We start from the raw sequence: 23,586 nt of genomic DNA, 5'->3' as shown, positions 1-23,586 counted from the left end.
AACACATTGATCATCAATATTCTTGTGGAGTGTATGTATGGAATCTGTATTAAGAGTTACAAACATAAGCTGAAATTATAGCTTCAATGTGTTTACCAGACAAGTGTGGGGAGGGGGGAAACCGGTTTCTCAAAGACATAGGACAAGCTGATGCCTCTAGCCAGCTGTCATCAAAGGTGATTGGCAATCACTGGTCAAGAGGCCATTCTTTGGCAACAAAGGGGAGCAGGAACAGATCAATCTGCATTTTAGCAAACAACAACATGGGAACCTCTTTCACCTCGAGACCATGTCTCTGTCCTCACAGCTGGAATGAGCTTTATCTAGGGGTAACCCTTGGGAAAATCCATCTCAAAGGGTAACTGGACTACAAAAGTGAGGGGCACAAACACCCCAGGTTCTGTCTCTCTCTCTCTCACCTAAGATGACAAAGGAAGCAGCCCTTTGACTTTGGGAGGAGATCCTGAGCTGAGAATTTGGTCAGCCCTGTTGCTGGGAACATGTGGTAAGGATTTTACCTTGAACCACGTCTAGCTTGTAAAGCTTTAGCTACTAGAAAGCATTTTATCTTTCTTTTTCTTGTAACCATTTCTGACTTTAATCCTTCATACTTGTACTCACTTAAAACCTCTCTCTTTGCAGTTAAACAACCTTGTTTCATTTTTAACCTAAACTAATCCACTGCTGTGTTTAAACTGAACTGTTTGGTAATTCCAGTTATGGCAGGGAATTGTTGAATACTGTCTCTTTACAGGGGAAATGGACCTTTAATATCTGAACTGCGAGGAGAGGGCTGGACAGTGTAGAACACACATTTTTGGGAAAATCTGGGACTGGGAGTAACCATAGCTGGTGGAAGCCAGCATGTGACTGGAGTGTTGCTGACAGGCTGCTGGGGTCAGAAATGCTGGACCAGGGCTGCAAGCTATACCCAGACACCCAGGGTGCGACCTGCATGCGGGTAGGGCTGTTTGTGAGCAGCTCTGGTTGGAAGCTACAATAGTAAAGCATTGCGAGAAACCCAGTGTTGTGGGGCAGATGGTGACAACACCTCAGGAAAGTGACAATCACCTCACTGTCCAGGGTGCAATGACCGGGTCTTTAGGAAACTGGATGGAACCTGATGAAACTCCCTATATCAATAGAGAATCCAAAAGAAACCATAATGGGACACCCCACTGCCCAGAACATTCTCACCAAGCAAAGCCCCAGCTCAAGAACAAAGGCTAAGATGTCAGGGCTAAGTGCTGCCCTCCGCATAAACCCCGACCTCTCATCTGGGACTGAGAAAGGAGAGAGAGAGACAGAGCCTGACATGGAGTCCATAGCATCTTGGCTGGCTGGCTGCACTGGCTTGGCCAACTGGACTATGGCTTAACCTTTGTTTCTCTTGCTAACTTAAGGACTTCCTGGTGCTGTGTCCAGGTGACTAATAAACCCTGCTCTGTTTGGAAAACACTGCCTAGTGTCATTGCAAAGCCTGGCCAGGGTGCATCAGTCCCTGAGGCGTGGAAAAGTCTCTGACTAAGAGTCTATCTCAGCTGGACAGAGCTCACTGCATGAAGCAGGAGTGCTGGAGCCCAGAGGCTCAGTCTCCGAGGTGGTGAGGATACAGGGTCAACCCTGAAGAATGAGTGGGACCCCTTGGGGATGTGCCACACTGAAGGGGTTCCTCCAAGAGACTCTTTAAAAGTGGGGGCATAGCACAGATCCTGTGGATCTGTGACAGGTGATGGGAAGAATGCTGTTCTTGCTGGGAGAGGGGCATTGGGCAGCAGAGTAGGGATGGCACCCTCTGAAACATGGCATGGACAGATGGTTAGATCCTAGAGGTGCTGGGGAAGCAGGGACTTTCCCTCTCCTGGGCAGTGGGAACTTGCAGGACCCATCCTGGACTCTTCTTGCTAAAGGCAGGTGCTTACAATCTTCTTCTTGGATGACAGGAAGGCATGGCACTCCAGCGCCCCACTCTGCTGGCTCTGCGCCACGTAGGCAAACACCTTGTTCTGCAGCTTGTCCGTGGTGCAGTAGGAAATCCTGCAAGAAGGGACAGCCAGTCAGAGGACGGTGCTAGCTACAAGTGACTGGGCAGGTTTGGTAGCAGCCAGACGCCCAGGATTCAGCCTGGGACTGGAGCCTTTGGGTGCCTGGGCAGCACTGAGCTGGCTAAATATTTAGTGTGGGAAGCTGATATGCTGCTGGGGAGTCTTAGGCCTGGTCTACACTACGCGTTTAAACCGAATTTAGCAGCGTTATACCGATTTAACCCTGCACCCATCCACACGAGGCCCTTTATACCGATATAAAGGGCTCTTTAAACCGGTTTCTGTACTCCTCCCCGACGAGAGGAGTAGCGCTGAAATTGGTATTGCCATGTCGGATTAGGGTTAGTGTGGCCGCAAATCGACGGTATTGGCCTCCGGGAGCTATCCCACAGTGCACCATTGTGACCGCTCTGGAAAGCCATCTGAACTCGGATGCACTGGCCAGGTAGACAGGAAAAGCCCTGTGAACTTTTGATTTTCATTTCCTGTTTGCCCAGCGTGGAGCTCTGATCAGCACGGGTGGCGATGCAGTCCTAAATCCAAAAAGAGCTCCAGCATGGACCGTACGAGAGATACTGGATCTGATCGCTGTACGGAGAGACAAATCTGTTGTATCAGAGCTCCGTTACAGAAGACGAAATGACAAAGCATTTGAAAAAATCTCCAGGCTATGATAGACAGAGGCCACAGCAGGGACTCAGCACAGTGCTGCATGAGAAGCGTAACGGAAAGCCAAAGAATCAAATGGATGCTCATGGAGGGAGGGAGGGGGTACTGAGGACTCCAGCTATCCCACAGTCCCCGCAGTCTCCGAAAAGCATTTGCATTCTTGGCTGGGCTCCCAGTGCCTGAAGGGTCAAAAACATTTTCCCGGGTGTTTCAGGGTGTATGTCATCAATTTACACCCTTCACCCCCCACCCCCCGAAAGGGAAAAAAATCGTTTCTCGCCTTTTTTCAATGTCACCCTATGTCTACTGCATGCTGCTGGTAGACGGGGTGCTGGAGCAGCATCCTCTCCTCTCCCCTCCCCTCCCCGGTGGCAGACGGTACAGTACAGAAGGACTGGTATCCGTTCTCGTCATCAGCCTGTGAGTGCTCCTGGCTGGCCTCGGTGAGTTCGGCCGGGGGCACCTGGGTAAAAATAGGAATGACTCCTGGTCATTCCCAGTAGATGGTACAGAACGGCTGGTAACCGTCCTCATCATAGCAACTGGGGGCTGAGCTCTATCAGCCCCCCCGTCATGTCTAAAGAAAAGATTCTGTACTGCCTGGACTATCATAGCAGCTGGAGGCTTCCTCCCCCTCATTTTATCTCACTAAAAAGTCTTGCATCCGAAGAAGTGGGTATTCACCCACGAAAGCTCATGCTGCAAAACGTCTGTTAGTCTATAAGGTGCCACAGGATTCTTTGTTGCTTTTACAGATCCAGACTAACACGGCTACCCCCCTGATACTAAAAAGTCTGTGTTTCTTATTCCTGCATTCTTTATTACTTCATCACACAAATGGGGGGACACTGCCACGGTAGCCCAGGAGGGTTGGGGGAGGAGAGAAGCAACGGGTGGGGTTGTTGCAGGGGCACCCCCTAGAATGGCATGCAGCTCATCATTTCTGCGGGATCTCTGGGGCTCTGACACGGAGCGGCTGTGCTCTCTGGTTCTCTAGTACACTTGCCCCATATTCTAGGCAGGACTGACTATTTTTAGACAAAACATAGGAAGGGAATGACCCAGGGGGTCATTCCCATTTTTGCCTATGCGTCCCCGGCCGAACTCAGCGAGGCCAGCCAGGAGCACCCATGATAGCAGCAGACAGTACAGAACGACTGATAACCGTCATCTCATCACCAATTTACAATGGCATGGTAGACGGTACAATATGACTGGTAACCATCTCTGCTATCTTGCAAAGGCAAATGAATGCTGCTGTGTAGCAATGCAGTACCGCATCTGTCAGCAGCATCCAGTACACATACGGTGACAGTGACAAAAGGCAAAACGGGCTCCATGGTTGCCATGCTATGGCGTCTGCCAGGGCAATCCAGGGAAAAAGGGCATGAAATGATTGTCTGCAGTTGCTTTCCCAGAGGAAGGATTGAGTGACGACATTTACCCAGAATCACCTGTGACACTGTTTTTGCATTGGGATCTCAACCCAGAATTCCAATGGGCAGGGGAGACTGCAGGAACTATGGGATAGCTACAGGATAGCTACCCACAGTGCAACACTCTGGAAATCGACACTAGCCTCGGTACATGGACGCACACCGCCGAATTAATGTGCTTAGTGTGGCCGCGTGCACTCGACTTTATACCATCTGTTTTACAAAACCGGTGTATGTAAAATCGGAATAATCCCGTAGTGTAGACGTACCCTTACACAGGGACGCCCATGGCAGATGAGTCAGGAGGGGCAACAGCATGCAACACCCATGACAAGCAGGGAGGGGATATACCAGCCCCATGCTGGCCATGGCAGCCCAGCACAACCACCACCAACAGGCTCCCTGGGTATGAGGATGGGGTCAAGGTACTCACTGGGACTGTACTTTGGAGCTGGCCCCACCATGTTTCCTGCCCTGAGTGACCAGATAGCCTGACCTATCAGCAAGGGGTATAAAGGCTGCCCAAGATCCTGGAGGATTATAAACTGTCCCCTGCCTGCCTCCTCCTGCTGCTGCACCCCCCTCCACACCATGAATTTAAGCCCAGACCCTGGAGCGCCTTGCCTATGGGCCGCCAGCATCGGGAGTGGTGCCCAGGTGTGATGTGATTGCAGGAGCTCATGTTGCCGAGTCCCCGCAGGGCTGAAGGCTCCTGCTCCAGGTGAGATGTGCTGGCAGGAGCCCACGTTGCCGGGGAGAGGTGCTGCAGCAGGCTGAGCTAGCTGGACTCCCTGCAGTTCCCAGGGCTCCTGCTCCAGGTGGGATGCGTTGCCATGATGCAGATGGCAGGAGATGAAGCATGTATAACTGAGGCAGGTCAGCATCTACCAGGATGGGGCAGGGTCTCCTAGCCATGGAGGTGGTAGACAGCTTTACTCACAGCTCAGCATTAGTGAAGAATCCAGGAGTCACCTAGACTACAGACTGAACCGAACTGACCAATTGTGGGTATGAACCTGCCATCAGGGGAGACTGCATCGGGGCTGTGAACTCCTTACAGTACTTTCCTCTGACACCAGCATCACCTTTGTCTTGCTCAGGATCAGTCCTCCATCCATCAACAGCAGATCATCCATCAGTGACACTAAACCAGTTTCCATCCTGAATCCTGGCCTGAATCCAGCTTGTGCCCAGTCTAGGATATTAGCTAAAGATAGCAAAGAATCCTGTGGCACCTTATAGACTAACAGATGTTTTGCAGCATGAGCTTTCGTGGGTGAATACCCACTTCTTCGGATGCAAGCAGTGGAAATTTAGCAAGCTAGAGATAATGAGGTTAGATCAATCAGGGAGGATGGGGCCCTGTTCCAGCAGCTGAGGTGTGAAAACCAAGGGAGGAGAAACTGGTTCTGTAATTGGCAAGCCATTCACAGTCTTTGTTTAGTCCTAAACTGATGGTGTTAAATTTGCATATGAACTGGAGCTCAGCAGTTTCTCTATGGAGTATTGTCCTAAATTTTTTTTGCTTGAGGATGGCCACCTTATATTCTGCTTTTGTGTTGTCTGGGAGGTTGATGTGTTCTAGTACTGGTTTTTGTATATTGCCATTCCTAATGTCTGATTTGTGTCCATTTATCCTTTCCTTAGAGACTGTCCAGTTTGGCCGATGTACATACAGATGGGCATTGCTGGCATATGATGGCATATATTACATTGGTGGGCGTGCAGGTGAATGAACCGGTGATGGTGTGGCTGATCTGGTTAGGTCCTGTGGATGGTGTTGCTGGTGTAGATATGTGGCAGAGTTGGCATCGAGGTTTGTTGCATGGATTGGTTCCTGAGCTGTGCAGTTGCTGGTGAGAATATGCTTCAGGTTGGCAGGTTGTCTGTACTGGCCTGCCACCCAAGGCCTGTGAAAGTGTGGGATCATTGTCCAGGATGGGTTGTAGATCCTGATGATGCGCTGGAGGGTTTGAGCTGGGGACTGTATGTGATGGCCAGTGGAGTCCTGTTGGTTTCTTTCATCTGGCTCTGTTGATCTGTTTGGGTTAGAGCAGATACAGTTGTACCTCAGTGCTTGGCTGTACAATGGATCTTGTGGTGTGCCGGGATGGAATGGAGGCATGAAGGTAGGCATAGCGATAGGTCCAGGCTGAGGTTGATGGAGGGGTGTAAGCTGTTGAAATCATGGTGGAATTTTTCCAGAGTCTCCTTCCCATGGGTCCAGATGATGAAGATGTCATCAATGTAGAGCTGAGAGCGTTGTTCCAGGTCAGCCATAAAAATATTGGCATATGCCTCTGATCTGGAGATATATATTGTCATTAAATTTGAAATAGTTGTGTGTGAGGATAAAGCCACAGAGCTCAGCAACCAGTTGTGCTGTGGCATCATCAGGGATACTGTTCCTGACAGCTTGTATTCCATCAGTGTGTGGGATGTTTGTGTAGAGAGCCTCTACATCCATGGTGGCTAGGATGGTGTTCTCTGGAAGGTCACCAATGCATTGTAGTTTCCTCAGGAAATCAGTGGTGTCACGGAGATAGCTGGGAGTGCTGGTAACATAGGGTCTGAGTAGAGAGTCCAGACAGTCCTTCAGTGAGAGTTCCAATGCCAGAGATGATGTGGATCTTGGGTAGTAGATAGAATATGTTGATTTGTTCTGGTGTTAGTGTAGGAGTGTCCTGAGTAGATGGTTCAGTTCCTTAGTGTATTCCTCAGTGGGATCTGAGGGAAGTAGCCTGTAAAATTTGGTATTGGAGAGTTGTCTGACGGCCTCCTTTTGGTAGTCAGACCTGTTCATGATGACAACAGCCCCTCCTTTATCAGCCTCTTTCTGCCCTGCCACCCCCACCAACATGATACAGTTCTGCGGCGATCTCTCCGACTCAAAGAATACTTCCAGGACAACACTGAACAGCGCACTGATACACAGTTACCCTCCACCAACAGCACAAAAGAAGAACTCCACATGGACTCCTCCTGAGGGTCGAAATGACAGTCTGGACCTATACATTGAATGCTTCACAGGCAGAAATTGTGGAAAAACAACATCGCTTGCCTCACAACCTAAGTCGTGCAGAACGCAATGCCATCCACAGCCTCAGAAAACATCCTGACATTATAATCAAAGAGGCTGATAAAGGAGGGGCTGTTGTCATCATGAACAGGTCTGACTACCAAAAGGAGGCCGTCAGACAACTCTCCAATACCAAATTTTACAGGCTACTTCCCTCAGATCCCACTGAGGAATACACTAAGGAACTGAACCATCTACTCAGGACACTCCCTACACTAACACCAGAACAAATCAACATACCCTTAGAACCCCGACCAGGGTTATTCTATCTACTACCCAAGATCCACAAACCCAGAAATCCTGGACGCCCCATCATCTCTGGCATTGGAACTCTCACTGAAGGACTGTCTGGATATGTGGACTCTCTACTCAGACCCTATGTTACCAGCACTCCCAGCTATCTCCGTGACACCACTGATTTCCTGAGGAAACTACAATGCATTGGTGACCTTCCAGAGAACACCATCCTAGCCACCATGGATGTAGAGGCTCTCTACACAAACATCCCACACACTGATGGAATACAAGCTGTCAGGAACAGTATCCCTGATGATGCCACAGCACAACTGGTTGCTGAGCTCTGTGCCTTTATCCTCACACACAACTATTTCAAATTTAATGACAATATATATCTCCAGATCAGTGGCACTGGCCCCACAATATGCCAATATTTTTATGGCTGACCTGGAACAACGCTTCCTCAGCTCCCGTCCACTCACGCCCCTTCTCTACCTACGCTACATTGATGACATCTTCATCATCTGGACCCATGGGAAGGAGACTCTGGAAAAATTCCACCATGATTTCAACAGCTTCCACCCTCCATCAACCTCAGCCTGGACCTATCTACACGGGAGGTCCACTTCCTAGACACCACGGTGCAAATAAGTGGTGGTCACATTAACACCACCCTATACCGAAAACTACCCGACCTATGCCTACCTTCATGCCTCCAGCTTCCATCCCGGCACACCACAAGATCCATTGTCTACAGCCAAGCACTGAGGTACAACCGTATCTGCTCTAACCCCGCAGACAGAGACCAACACTTAGAAAATCTCCACCAAGCATTCTCAAGACTACAGTACCCACATGAGGAAATAAGGAAACAGATCAACAGAGCCAGATGTGTACCCAGAAGCCTCCTACTGCAAGACAAGCCCAAGAAAGAAACCAACAGGACTCCACTGGCCATCACATACAGTCCCCAGCTCAAACCCCTCCAGCGCATCATCAGGGATCTACAACCCATCCTGGACAATGATCCCACACTTTCACAGGCCTTGGGTGGCAGGCCAGTCCCACAGACAACCTGCCAACCTGAAGCATATTCTCACCAGCAACTGCACACCGCACCATAGTAACTCTAGCTCAGGAACCAACCCATGCAACAAACCTCGATGCCAACTCTGCCCACATATCTACACCAGCAACACCATCACAGGACCTAACCAGATCAGCCACACCATCACCGGTTCATTCACCTGCACGTCCACCAATGTAATATATGCCAGCAATGCCCCTCTGCTATGTACATCGGCCAAACTGGACAGTCTCTAAGGAAAAGGATAAATGGACACAAATCAGACATTAGGAATGGCAATATACAAAAACCTGTAGGAGAACACTTCAACCTCCCTGACCACACAATAGCAGATTTTAAGGTGGCCATCCTCCAGCAAAAAAACTTTAGGACCAGACTCCAGAGAGAAACTGCTGAGCTCCAGTTCATATGCAAATTTAACACCATCAGTTTAGGACTAAACAAAGACTGTGAATGGCTTGCCAATTACAGAACCAGTTTCTCCTCCCTTGGTTTTCACACCTCAGCTGCTGGAACAGGGCCCCATCCTCCCTGATTGATCTAACCTCATTATCTCTAGCTTGCTTCTTGCTTGCTTATATATACACACCTGCCCCTGGAAATTTCCACTGCTTGCATCCGAAGAAGTGGGTATTCACCCACGAAAGCTCATGCTGCAAAACATCTGTTAGTCTATAAGGTGCCACAGGATTCTTTGCTATCTTTAGCTAATATCCTAGACTGGGCACAAGCTGGATTCAGGCCAGGATTCAGGATGGAAACTGGTTTAGTGTCACTGATGGATGATCTGCTGTTGATGGATGGAGGACTGATCCTGAGCAAGACAAAGGTGATGCTGGTGTCAGAGGAAAGTACTGTAAGGAGTTCACAGCCCCGATGCAGTCTCCCCTGATGGCAGGTTCATACCCACAATTGGTCAGTTCGGTTCAGTCTGTAGTCTAGGTGACTCCTGGATTCTTCACTAATGCTGAGCTGTGAGTAAAGCTGTCTACCACCTCCATGGCTAGGAGACCCTGCCCCATCCTGGTAGATGCTGACCTGCCTCAGTTATACATGCTTCATCTCCTGCCATCTGCATCATGGCAACGCATCCCACCTGGAGCAGGAGCCCTGGGAACTGCAGGGAGTCCAGCTAGCTCAGCCTGCTGCAGCACCTCTCCCCGGCAACGTGGGCTCCTGCCAGCACATCTCACCTGGAGCAGGAGCCTTCAGCCCTGCGGGGACTCGGCAACATGAGCTCCTGCAATCACATCACACCTGGGCACCACTCCCGATGCTGGCGGCCCATAGGCAAGGCGCTCCAGGGTCTGGGCTTAAATTCATGGTGTGGAGGGGGGTGCAGCAGCAGGAGGAGGCAGGCAGGGGACAGTTTATAATCCTCCAGGATCTTGGGCAGCCTTTATACCCCTTGCTGATAGGTCAGGCTATCTGGTCACTCAGGGCAGGAAACATGGTGGGGCCAGCTCCAAAGTACAGTCCCAGTGAGTACCTTGACCCCATCCTCATACCCAGGGAGCCTGTTGGTGGTGGTTGTGCTGGGCTGCCATGGCCAGCATGGGGCTGGTATATCCCCTCCCTGCTTGTCATGGGTGTTGCATGCTGTTGCCTCCTGACTCATCTGCCATGGGATTATTCCGATTTTACATACACCGGTTTTGTAAAACAGATGGTATAAAGTCGAGTGCACGCGCCACACTAAGCACATTAATTCCATGTACCGAGGCTAGTGTCGATTTCCAGAGTGTTGCACTGTGGGTAGCTATCCTGTAGCTATCCCATAGTTCCTGCAGTCTCCCCTGCCCATTGGAATTCTGGGTTGAGATCCCAATGCAAAAACAGTGTCACAGGTGATTCTGGGTAAATGTCGTCACTCAATCCTTCCTCTGGGAAAGCAACTGCAGACAATCATTTCATGCCCTTTTTCCCTGGATTGCCCTGGCAGACGCCATAGCATGGCAACCATGGAGCCCGTTTTGCCTTTTGTCACTGTCACCGTATGTGTACTGGATGCTGCTGACAGATGCGGTACTGCATTGCTACACAGCAGCATTCATTTGCCTTTGCAAGATAGCAGAGATGGTTACCAGTCATATTGTACCGTCTACCATGCCATTGTAAATTGGTGATGAGATGACGGTTATCAGTCGTTCTGTACTGTCTGCTGCTATCATGGGTGCTCCTGGCTGGCCTCGCTGAGTTCGGCCGGGGACGCATAGGCAAAAATGGGAATGACCCAGGGGGTCATTCCCTTCCTATGTTTTGTCTAAAAATAGTCAGTCCTGCCTAGAATATGGGGCAAGTGTACTAGAGAACCAGAGAGCACAGCCGCTCCGTGTCAGAGCCCCAGAGATCCCGCAGAAATGATAAGCTGCATGCCATTCTAGGGGGTGCCCCTGCAACAACCCCACCTGTTGCTTCTCTCCTCCCCCAACCCTCCTGGGCTACCGTGGCAGTGTCCCCCCATTTGTGTGATGAAGTAATAAAGAATGCAGGAATAAGAAACACAGACTTTTTAGTATCAGGGGGGTAGCCGTGTTAGTCTGGATCTGTAAAAGCAACAAAAAATCCTGTGGCACCTTATAGACTAACAGACGTTTTGCAGCATGAGCTTTCGTGGGTGAATACCCACTTCTTCGGATGCAAGACTTTTTAGTGAGATAAAATGAGGGGGAGGAAGCCTCCAGCTGCTATGATAGTCCAGGCAGTACAGAATCTTTTCTTTAGACATGACGGGGGGGCTGATAGAGCTCAGCCCCCAGTTGCTATGATGAGGACGGTTACCAGCCGTTCTGTACCATCTACTGGGAATGACCAGGAGTCATTCCTATTTTTACCCAGGTGCCCCCGGCCGAACTCACCGAGGCCAGCCAGGAGCACTCATAGGCTGATGACGAGAACGGATACCAGTCCTTCTGTACTGTACTGTCTGCCACCGGGGAGGGGAGGGGAGAGGAGAGGATGCTGCTCCAGCACCCCGTCTACCAGCAGCATGCAGTAGACATAGGGTGACATTGAAAAAAGGCGAGAAACGATTTTTTTCCCTTTTCTTTCGGGGGTTGGGGGGTGAAGGGTGTAAATTGATGACATACACCCTGAAACACCCGGGAAAATGTTTTTGACCCTTCAGGCACTGGGAGCCCAGCCAAGAATGCAAATGCTTTTCGGAGACTGCGGGGACTGTGGGATAGCTGGAGTCCTCAGTACCCCCTCCCTCCCTCCATGAGCATCCATTTGATTCTTTGGCTTTCCGTTACGCTTCTCATGCAGCACTGTGCTGAGTCCCTGCTGTGGCCTCTGTCTATCATAGCCTGGAGATTTTTTCAAATGCTTTGTCATTTCGTCTTCTGTAACGGAGCTCTGATACAACAGATTTGTCTCTCCGTACAGCGATCAGATCCAGTATCTCTCGTACGGTCCATGCTGGAGCTCTTTTTGGATTTAGGACTGCATCGCCACCCGTGCTGATCAGAGCTCCACGCTGGGCAAACAGGAAATGAAATTCAAAAGTTCACAGGGCTTTTCCTGTCTACCTGGCCAGTGCATCCGAGTTCAGATGGCTTTCCAGAGTGGTCACAATGGTGCACTGTGGGATAGCTCCCGGAGGCCAATACCACACTAACCCTAATCCGACATGGCAATACCAATTTCAGCGCTACTCCTCTCGGCGGGGAGGAGTACAGAAACCGGTTTAAAGAGCCCTTTATATCGATATAAAGGGCCTCGTGTGGATGGGTGCAGGGTTAAATCGGTATAACGCTGGCCACAGTAATCCATGCACTGATCACCTCCAGGATGGATAATTGCAATTCACTTTGTCTGAAGCTGAATGTGAAGATGATGGACAGGCTCCGGTTGGTACAAGGCTGGCTGCCTTCTCCATGGCCCAGGCCACTGCAGGTATGTTTACACAGCCCACGGCAGTGCCCTCCAGCCTGGCCTGACAGATTTGGGCTAGTGGGCTCGTCCTAGTGCTCTAAAAATAGCTGAGTAGACAGCACCTTGAAGCTGCGGCTCAGGCTCTGACGCCTAAACAGGAGGGTGGGCTTCAGAGCCCGAGTTCCAGCCTGAGCCGCAACTTCTAAGTGCTGCAATTCTAGCTACTCTTGGAGCGCTAGCGTGAGCCCCACTAACACAGGTGTGTTAGCCCAGACTGGGTGCTTGCTGCTGCAAGTTGTGTAGACAGACATACCCTGTGAGCACATCAGGCCTGTGCTCAAGTCCCAGCACTGTCTTCCATAGGAACAAATGACATAGGACTGCAAGAGACCTCTGGGGCCATCAAGTCCCCTGCTATCAGACAACTCCAGTTCATAAGTTTAGTTTTGACAGAGCTTGATAGTCAGGTTATTTGCCCTCACTCCTCCTATTGGAAGGCTCTCAGTCAGCTTCCGATGCCGGTTTAAGGCCTTCATCCTAATCTTCACAGCAATTACTAGATTAAGCCCCAGCTACAAAGACTGAATTTAATCGCTGAACCCCCGTGACAGTGTTGCTGCTGTGGGATGGCGCAGATCACAGAGCCCGGGACAAAGCATGTGGGCTCTGGAGACAAAGCACAGAGGGGAGGAACCAGCTATGTAACAAACTTCCAGGGGAGACCAGGGACATCCAGACTCAGTCTAGGAAACAGTGCAAAACCTTCTTCTTGGAGGAGGCCTTTCCATCCTAAGAATGACACACACAAACTCCCCTACTTCTGCCCCCTTGACACACAGACTCCCTCCTTCTGCCCCCCACCCCGGACAGACAGACACTCCTGACACAGACACCCACCCAACCCCATGACACACACAGACTCCCTCTTCCACAACATCCCCAACACAGATAACCTTCTTCTGCCCTGCCCTGCCCAGCCCAACAGACACCCTGCAAACCCACAACCCGCGCCACCCCTGCTTCCCAACACACAGACCTATCTCCACTCCCCATGCTCCCCAACACAGATGCCCCTTTGCCACCCAGACGCCCCTGGCTCCCCCAACATACTCACATCCCACCCTTCTGCCCCTCCAACCCTAATCAAACCAAAAAGAGAAAATAAAGCCTCAACATAAACCCCAAATCCAACTACCCCCTCCTAAGCAGAGTTTTGACAGTGAAAAAGGAGATGCACCAGATACTCCAAGGAGACCACCAGGGACTGTGTTACTGATTTAATGAGGAACATGCTCAGATTCTACAGTGGTGGGCAGCAATATCAGACAGACAGGGCCCAGCTGCCTCTGCACTGAGCCCCATGCAACCATCCCACTGAACCTGTGCTGCATGCTGTCTCCTCAGTATGTGTCTGTGGTCTGGGCAAGGTGTGAGGCTAATGTCACTGCGGGTCAGTGGTTCAGGGAGCTGGGCAGCAGGTGACCCTGAAGAGGAAGTGTGTGTCTGGGGGCGGAGGAAGCAGCATGGTAAGTGAACGATCACTCAATAGACAAATGCAGGGTTCACGCCGCTGAAGCTTAGCCTGGCATCTCTCTCCTACCAATACACAGCACCTGCACCTGCCCCACTGCAACCTGCCAGGCTGTGCACAGGTCTATAAAGTCCTAGTGCAAAGTCAGCTGAGCTTGAGGCCGGGACAGGGCACTAGGGTCGCTGATGGGACAGGGCTGGAGGGCCGCTTGCTGACTAGGAAGGTGAAGGGAAGACATTCCCACTGACAAAGGGCACAGGGGACCACCTCCTGGTTGACAAAATCCTTCCACCCCTCCTCCCACCTCCTATTCCTAGTAGCCTAGTACCTTTCACTTTTCTGTTCTACTGCCGCCCCCACCCCCACCATACCTGTAAATGGAGACACACTCTATCATCTCCTTGGTCTCAGCGTCCTGCAGTGAGATTCCCCTCGGAGAGACAGTCAGAATCACCTTCTGGAATTTCTTGGCTCCCACGCGAGCCTGGAGGCAGGGAGAGGGGAAATGCATGGGGGCACTTTAGTCACTGACCAAAACCCAGTGAGTGATTCTTGCTCCCATCACTCTCCATTGGAATCAGTAGTCCAGACCCTCTGCAGCATCCCAGGCACTGGGATTTCAGATAGCAAATGTCAGTACCATAGGAAGTGGAAAGCTGGTCCTGGGATTCTGGCACTGCCCTTGGAGTCAGGACTCCTGGGTTCTGTTCATGCCTCTACCATACTGCATGACCCTGGGCAGATCCCTTCCCCTCTCTGCACTTCAAGCTCCCCATCTGTGTAACAGGGTTTAAGTCACCGATCAAGCTTCCCATCTGGAAAGTGCTTTGAGATCCTCAGAGAAGGGGCTAGAGGCAGGCAGAGAGGGGGACCCTCTCTCTCCCCTGCATGCAAGTGAAACTGAGAGTCTCCCTCCTCAGAGACCAAGGCCCCTGCTGGGCCCCCTCCTCTGCCTGGACAGGGGCCAGCTGCCATCCGATGCTCTGGAGGCTTGACTCAGAGGGCAGGACACATGGGCTGTGGAACCATGAGCATGTTGGAAACAGAAGGTGAGAAGCGGAGAGGAGCACAGGCCTTGGAAACAATCACTTAGCCCAGTTCCCCCAAATTCTGTGGGGCCAAGTCCCTAAATACTGACTTTCCTTCCACCCCCTCACCAGGCAGGCAGAGACACTGAAGTCCAGCACTGGGGGACATCGCTTACCATAGCGATGATCCGACGGATGGCATTGGCTGCCATGTCTTCTCCTTTGGGTTTCTCCACCAGTGTCATGCCCAGGTACTTGAGTGTGAAGCCAATCCCCTCCAGCAGGGGCTCCTGCATGTCGGCCCAGTTCTCCGGGAGCTCTGCAGAGGCACAGGTAGCGTGGTTAGTGTGAGTAATAACATGCACAAACAACTGCCATGCTGGTACCTGATGCACTGTTCCCAGCTTGATTCTCTCCAGCAATTTGTTACTATTTGCAGCAGGTGCCCTGCAGCAGAGTTAATAGTGCTGTGGGCACTTCTTCTGCAGCTCCCCATCTCAGTGCTGCTATCTGCACCAGGGGGTGCATTTAACTTCTCAGCTTTTTGTTTTGGGAAAAAATTCAATCCTATGATGCTCTAAGCTCCTTGTTCTGGAGGCATTTGCTCTGCTAGCAGAACTTGTAAGCTCCTTGACCCAACTGATGCCTACACAGAGCCTGATCCTGTGAGATGCTGTGCAGGGAGCTCCCAGCTCCCATTGACTTTGCTGGGAGTGATGGGTGCACTGCATCTTGGAGGAACATAAGAACGGCCATACTGGGTCAGACCAAAGGTCCATCTAGCCCAGTATCCTGTCTTCCCACAGTGGCCAACGCCAAGTGCTTCAGAGGGAACAAACAGAACAGGCAATCATCGAGTGATGCATCCCATTGCCCATTCTCAAGGACTGGCCCTTAACTCAGTGGCCACAGGTGCACCATGCACTCAATAGTGTTCTCTACTGCACTTGCTCAGTGCAGTCTTTAAACAGTCACAGCTAGGTTAAATCAAAATCAGAGTCCCTGTTGTTGTTATCCAGAAGTCACAAGTCTGCCGGGGCATGGTCTTACTAGCAAGAGCTAAGCAGTCAGAGCAGGAGTTGGACAGGATATGCCTGCACCCTGAAGGCTAGGCAGCACCATGGCTTGAGGAAATATTTTGTTAGCCCTTCTCGAAGGTGAGAACTCAGGTACCTGGAAGAGAGGTGGGTTTTGGAGGGACTCGGAGGAGAGGGGAAGGGGCATCCAAACCTACGGTGCTGCATGGGGGAGAGATGGGACATAAGGGCACTAGTCTTTGTTGAAGCCTACATCCTGCTGCCTTTTGAGCTGCAGCCATTTTTCCTGTAGACCTAGAATGTTTGTTTAGAATAAGGAAGGTTCCCAATGACCAGCCCCCGGTTTCTCCTAGCTAGCTAGCCAGCTAGCTTCTTTGAGAAAAAAGTAACCACAGGGCTTTGCACTCTCATGGCAGGAGGCTCAGGGGAACAGGTTACATAATTACACATGCTGCAGCTACAGTATGTGGGACACATGGGTTGGAAAATAGGGTATGAATACATTTGAATCTCCATTTGTGCCACTCCAGCTTCAGCTTGGTTCCCACAGGATCTAAGTAATCTTTGATAAATGGAAGTTCTCTATCTTTAAAGATGACAGACCTATTTATTGGTCAAAGTACCATCACATTTGATATATGGAAGCAACTTTTAATGTGCTGAATGTTTCACTGATCTCTACTCTGTCCAGTAGCCAGTAATAGAAACAAATAAGCTTAACAGGATGAGCTGAGGCTCTGAACCTGCTGTTATCAACCATCGTCCATGGATGTTAAACAGCACCAACTAGGTTAGTTACAGGGAGGGGAACTACAGAAATGACAAGAAACAGGAGGCCAGGGCCTTACCCTTGTAAGGGTAATAGGAATGGACCACAGGGAATTGACCATTCAATACTGTAGTTGCCCTCTTTTCTTCACACCCTCTGAAGCATCTGGCACTGGTCACGGTCAGAAGATAAGGTACAGAGCTAGATGGATCACTGACCCAGTATGGTTGTTCTTAGCGGTGAGTCAACCTGGGGGAAACTTGGGCTCCTAATCATATTGTGAACATCAGATTGGCATGGATTTCCTTAGCACAGGGCAGGGTCTTTCCTGCTCCATGCAGATGAGCCTCTTTTCAGAATCATGTTTCACCCCTTCCAGGAAGGCCCCAGTCCATGTGTCAGAGGCTCGGTTCAGTGCTGGAAATGGTTTGGACAAAGGCATTTCCCACAGAGACAGTGTGAAAGCCCACATTCCAGATACTTTTAAGCAGGTTATGACTAAGAGCCCAACCCCACTCTGTAAGGATGAGGCCTTTTCCTGTAGCCATATTGTAAGGTCTGAGGCCTTTTTCTGCAGCCATATAAAGCGAGCAGGAGCCGTGAGCCAAGAAGCAGAAAGTCATATCCTCACATTCCATCTAAATTACATTAAAACAATGTAATATCAGGCTGTTGAGAAGGCAACCTTGTCCTAATAGTGCCCAGCATCACCAGATAAAGAAACCGATCTTAAGATGGTTAAAGAAAACTTTGTTTAATAGCATTATCTGTGGCAAGAAATCAATTGTCAACAGTTGTGTTTATGAAATCCCTACTTTATTGTTTTGTCTTTATGATCCCCATTTCTCTATTGTTTATCTACATGGTCTCTGTCTAGTTCTTTGATTGTTTGTCTGTTGCATAATTAACTTTGTAAAGTGTAAATCAACTAGGGTGGTGGGGCATAATTGGATAAAGAATTGTTTTACAATGTTAGGATTGGCTAGAAAATTGTTTCGTAATATTTTAGTAAAATGATTGGTTAAGGTACAGCTAAGCAGGACTCAAGTTTCACTGTATAAACTGAGGTCTAAAAGGAAGTTCTTTGGAACCAACTCCAGGACATACCCCAAATCAGATTTGCCACACCGTGCAGAAGCTGGAGCCCCAGATGACCTGATCCTAACGGGCCATCAAGAAAAGTTCATCTGCCTTATTGGGAGTGGTGAGCATTGTATGCTTAGTGTGTGCATTCTGTTTGGGTGATTGTTAATAAATAGAGGTTAAGGATATTACTGTGTAAGGCTCTTTCACTGGTAAAAGACCCCATAAACCCACAAAAGATTAGGCCCTGAGCCCTAGCAATTGGGTATGGATGGCCTGGAGCCCTAAGGATTGGGAAAAGGTGGGGGTGCCTAAATCAACCAGGTTGTGCCTTGAACCCTAGGAACTAGGTAGAGGTGGGGTGTCCTAGAGCGAACAGGTAACAAATTTAGGGTAAAGTTGGGTGCCTTATACCTTGAGCACACGGAAGTGTAAAGGTAGGTGCCCTAGAGTGTGTGTAACAGAGAATTTTGTGTGGGTAACAGCTCCTACTGCACTCAATAGGGACAGGCCCCAAACAGATCCTTGCAGGGCTAGAAGGATTCATTCCTCTCATTCTGAGCAGTGGCAGTTGAGCGTTTGTGGGCCTCTGCTCTGCCAGCCCTCTTGTCAAGGTGTCTCTGGTGCCATGAGTGAGGAGATACAAGCTGCAGTGCCTTAAGGATGCTGATGAGACCCATCTGTAGAGAGTTCGTCCCTAAACTGATTAAACAATTTACCCAGGGCCTCACAGACTGGGACCTGGCTGAGACTCAGCCCAGACAGCACCGAGGCATCACCTGAAGGCTGGAGGCGTGGGGGAGAGAGGAAGGAGGCAAGTGGCAGAAACGTCTCTTTTGGCCCCCTTGTGCTCCCTGCCATTCATTGCAGGCTCCCAGCTTTGGGAGTTCTTGGCTCTCCAGCTGCTTCTGGAGTCCAAGCAGCAGCCTGGCCAACAGCACTTTTTCTAACTGTTCTTAGCTAGAGGGGTTACTTTTCTGAGGGCAGGAATTTGCCCAGTTAACTAGAGCAATGCGAACTCGAGCCTGAATCACGGCAGCACACTCTACATGGGGCAGCGTCACAGAGTCACCAGGGCGACGCTCTGGAACTACTCCATACAAAGCCAGGCAGGACTCTGGGGGAGCCTCCTCTCTGTGAGCAGCCTCCTCTGCCCCTCCGTGCGCTTCCCACAGCGATTCCGCCAGGCAGGGCTCCTGGGGAAGCCAGAGGGCCCTGCACCCCAATTATGCAGTCAGACCTGACTCTCAGCCAGCCAGTAAAACAGAAAGTTTATTAAACAACAGGAACACAGTCCAAAATAGAGCTTGTAGGTACAGAAACCTAAGTCAGGTCCATTTTGGGGCCAGGGAGGCCAGACCCCAGGTCTGCACCTCCCTCTCTTTCCCTAGCCAGCTCCAAACTGAAACTCTCCAGCCCCTCCTCTGGCCTTTGTCTCTTTCCCAGGCCAGGAGGCCACCTGATCTCTTTGTTCTCCAACACCTTCAGTTGGCACCTTGCAGGGGAGGGGCCAAGGCCATCAGTTGCCAGGAGACAGGGTGTCAGCCATTCTCTGTGCAGACAGTATCACACTGGCCCTCTAAGGCCTGGTCTACACTAAAAAGGGGGTTCGAATTAGGGTACACAAATTCAGCTACATGAATAGCGTAGCTGAATTCGAAGTACCCTAATTCGAACTACTCACCCGTCCAGACGCGGCGGGGTCGAACTCCGCGGCTCCCCCGTCGACTGCACCACCGCTGTTTGCAGTGGTGGAGTACCGGAGTCGACCGCGGCGCTTCCGGAGTTCGAACTATCGCGTCTAGATCAGACGCAATAGTTCGAACTCCAAGAAGTCGAACTCACCGCGTCCACCCGGACGGTAAGTGTAGACTAGCCCTAAGGCTCTGCAACAATTACACACCCTTATCCCACCACCTAGATACTTAAGAAATGCATTGGGGAAAGTGAGGCACCCACACAGTATTTAGAAAAAAACATTATGAACATTCCAACTTCGTCACAGTCAGCATTTAGAAATTCCAGCTAGTGCCGGATGCAGCACTTATGCCCAGCAGAATATTCCACCAGCACTCAGATCTATGCTGCTCCTAAATCATTGGGTTAGATTTGAGCCCCACTTGGTTTGAAGTTAGCAATAATTGTGTTCATAGACTCTCCTGGTGGATGAACAGGCTCCAGAACAGCTTGCTGTTGGGTGTATAATCCAAGTGAATTAATTGCATAAAGTCCTGTGGCACCTTAAAGACTAACTGATGTTTATAAGGTGCCACAGGATTCTTTGCTGCTTTTACAGATCCAGACTAACATGGCTACCCCTCTGATAATTGCATAAGGAAGTTTATAATCTTCACTTTCTGTAATATTTGTAATTGAATTAATTCTACATGTGCCTAGGGAGCACATGGTCAGGAGACTTGTGAAGATCTAAATAAAACAAAATATGCTCCTATTGCTTTAATCACTCGTCTGATAATCAGACTTTCTGCTATCATCTTGTAAATGATTTTCTGCATTACAGTAACATTCAGCAGCCTCGACCAGAATTGGTGCCCCACTGTGCTGAGTGTGGTATAAACAAGATTGTAAACACTGGTGGAGGCACTATGTAAATAGGAACACGACATGATGGTGAATACGGAACACAACTGGGGACGGGTAAGACAGGGGCACAAACATTAAATGTATAACTTGGAGACTACACTAAGGCATTACTAGCCATGATCACAAGGCAGCTTACCGTGGGCAAAATTGTGATTAAAACAACGGGAGCACATTTTTGTTTCTTGACCTACTTTTTGCCTTCAATGCACTTTTCATTCCCCCAAGATTTTGCTAAAACTTTCCAGGGCCATTCCCCTCTGGCCCAAACTGCACTTTTTCCACTGAAATGTTGCATATGTGCAAGAGTCTGGGCATGAGAAGAGGGGCATATGAGTGGAAATTTACTGACTGGAGTCCAGGGTAATAGCTTTATATGGCATTGTTTGGACACAATCTGTACAGAGCCTACATGGCCCACAGCCCAAGGATCCAGGTCCCTGCCTCTCAGCAGGTGCAACAGGCAGAAGGCACATTAACAAGGACACTGCTCTGACTGCATGGCAGGCGTGAATCAGTGGGAGAACAGCCTTGTACAGAGCACAGAACCGTCTGGACAGCGTAAGCCTTCCAAGGGAACCCTCTCAGTCACTGCCTCCTGCAGCGTCTTTCACTAGCTAAAGCAAGTGACCTTGATTCAAAAAGTAGGGCAAGAAACTGCTAGTTAGAAATGGGAGGATTCAGCTGTAAGTTACAAGTAAATAAATGGGGCCAAGCTAGCACCTCCCTTCCGCCCAGCTCCATACACATGGCTGGGCTGGCATCCCCCAGGTCAGGCTGGCTCAGTGACTATGTCCTACATTAAGATCCTTTTGCTCCTTCAGCTTTATGTGTGGTCCCCACCTGTGTGGTTTTGGATCGGGATTCAGGGGTAGCCCATCCCCACTGGAGTATCAGGGTGCATGTGTGTGAGGTCTCCAGCCAGCACTGTGGGGCTGGTCTCAGACTGGCTCAGGCCCCACCTGCTAGAGTACTCTAGCTCTTCTCTGCAGCTCTCCAGAGACAGGAGGCTGCTGAGCTTTCACAGCTTCCTGTATCTTAGCAACATGCTCCTGCTATCACCAACTGTTCCACTTTCATCTGCACTCAGGGGAACTGGGGGTCTGGAAAAAAGTGAGTCTCCAAAGGCAGAATAGGGACAGGAGCACAAAGTGCTTTCACCACAGCATTCAGGCTCTGTCTTCAGGAGGAGATTGTGCAGTCTGGCCTGCCCACCCCACTATCCAGAGAGCACAGAACCCCCTTCCCCAGAAGAGGCACAGCCCAAGCCACTAAGAGCAAGGAAAGAGCAGCTTAATCATTCAACACCCCATCTCTGCTCTTCGGTGCCCCTTCTCCATCACAGCTGCCTCCCATCCAGCACCCACATTGCTCCACTCAGCTCTCCCCACCCCAGGCACCTTGCACAGTCAACATCTCCCTCTTCCATCTGACCAGCCAACAAGCAGCCTTACTTTGCAAATGCAAATTTTGATTCCTCATTTCTACTGAGTTACCAATCCAGATCACTCTCCAGCAGCACTCCCCCATTTGCTCTGTTTCCCCTGAACATCTCCCACACTGAGAGGGGGACCTGATGCCAGACCTCACTCACATCAGTATGAAGCCACTGGACATTCACAAGGGTGGAGAGAGACAGGTGATAGATAGTGAGTGCATGCTGAGTGGTTCAGTGTAGGTGAGGTGTGAATGCCTGCAGTAATACTACTTTCGGTTTGCACAGCTGGGCCCTGTGCTCTAGCAGCCCCAGCTCAGTGCTTTCAAGGCGTATTGTGTGGGAATTGGTTTCAGAGTGGTGGCTGTGTTAGTCTGTATCAGCAAAAACAACGAGGAGTCTTTGTGGCACCTTACAGCAGGGGTCCCGAACGCGGTGCCTGCCGGGGCATCCATGTGCACCCGCCTACTGGCCGCCGGATAAGCAGCTGCCAAAATGCTGCCAAAAAGGGGCAACGTCAAGAAGCGCTACTGCCGAAACCCCGAATTTCAGCGGCATTTCAGCGGCGACGCCTCTTGATGACGCTCCTTCATGGCAGCATTTCGGTGGCAACGCCTCTTGACGTGCCGCTTCATGGCATCATTTCAGTGGCTGCTTCTCCGGCGGCCACAGTCCTCGGCGGCTAGTCGTCCAGCGCCTGCCCCACGGAAAAGGTTAGCGACCACTGCCTTAGAGACTAACACAGTTATTTGGGCATAAGCTTTCAAGGGCTAAAACCCACTTCATCAGACACATGGAGTGGAAAATACAGTAAGCAGTGTGTGTATATATATCTCACATGAAAAGATGGGAGTTGCCTTACCAAGTGGGGGGGGGGTCAGTGCTAATGAGGCCAATTCAATTAAGGTGGAAGTGGCCTATTCTCAACAGTTGACAACAAGGGGTGAATATCAAGAGAGGGAAAATTACTTTTGTAGTGCTAAAGAGGCCAATGCAATCAAGGTGTATGTTGCCCATTTGCAACAGTTGATAAGAAGGTGAGAGTTATCAGCAGAGGGAAAATTGTTTTGTAGTGACCCATCCACTCCCACTCTTTATTCAAGCCTAATTTGATGGTGTCCAGTTTGTAAATTAATTCCAGTTCTGCAGTTTCTCGTTGAAGTCTGTTTCTGAAGCTTTTTTGTTGAAAAATTGCCATTTTTAAGTCTCAGAGTGGTAGCCGTGTTAGTCTGTATCAGCAAAAAGAACGAGTACTTGTGGCACCTTAGAGACTAACAAATTTATTTGGGCATAAGCTTTCATGGACTAAAACCCACTTCATCAGATGCATGGAGTGGAAAATACAGTAGAAAGATATATATACAGAGAACATGAAAAGATAGGTGTTGCCATATCAACACTAATGAGACAAATCAATTAAAGTGGGCTATCATCAGCAGGAGGAAAAAAAACCTTTGTAGTGGTAATCAGGATGGCCCGTTTCAAACAGTTCATCCAGACCACATTACACAGTCCATTGTCTACAGCCAAGCTCAAAGATACAACCACATTTTCTCCAATCCCTCAAACACCTACAGGATCTCTATCAAGTGTTCTTAAAACTACAATACCCACCTGCTGAAGTGAAGAAACAGATTGACAGAGCCAGAAGAGTATCCAGAAGTCAGCTACTA

General features: G+C 49.9%; 1 protein-coding gene across 10 annotated transcripts in view; it reads right to left on the bottom strand.

Moving 5' to 3' along the window:
* The window catches only part of LOC120400768 (low density lipoprotein receptor adapter protein 1-like), a 43,323-nt gene that overhangs the window by 14,895 nt on the left and 4,842 nt on the right, over positions 1-23,586 (bottom strand). For all 10 annotated transcript variants that reach the window (XR_005596056.1, XR_005596057.1, XM_039529743.1 and 7 more), the window contains exons 2-4: positions 15,165-15,307; positions 14,332-14,444; positions 1,923-2,037 (exon numbers count right to left, since the gene is read on the bottom strand). Coding sequence is in view for 8 of the 10 variants with exons in the window: in XM_039529743.1 (XP_039385677.1) it covers positions 1,923-2,037; positions 14,332-14,444; positions 15,165-15,307 (371 nt within the window). In the remaining 2 variants the exon portion in view is untranslated. The remainder of the gene's footprint in view (positions 1-1,922; positions 2,038-14,331; positions 14,445-15,164; positions 15,308-23,586) is intronic.

Source organism: Mauremys reevesii, linkage group 3 (genome assembly GCF_016161935.1).
Source record: "Mauremys reevesii isolate NIE-2019 linkage group 3, ASM1616193v1, whole genome shotgun sequence".
Taxonomy (NCBI): Eukaryota; Metazoa; Chordata; order Testudines; family Geoemydidae; genus Mauremys; species Mauremys reevesii.
This window is presented reverse-complemented; position numbering and strand designations above follow the sequence as displayed.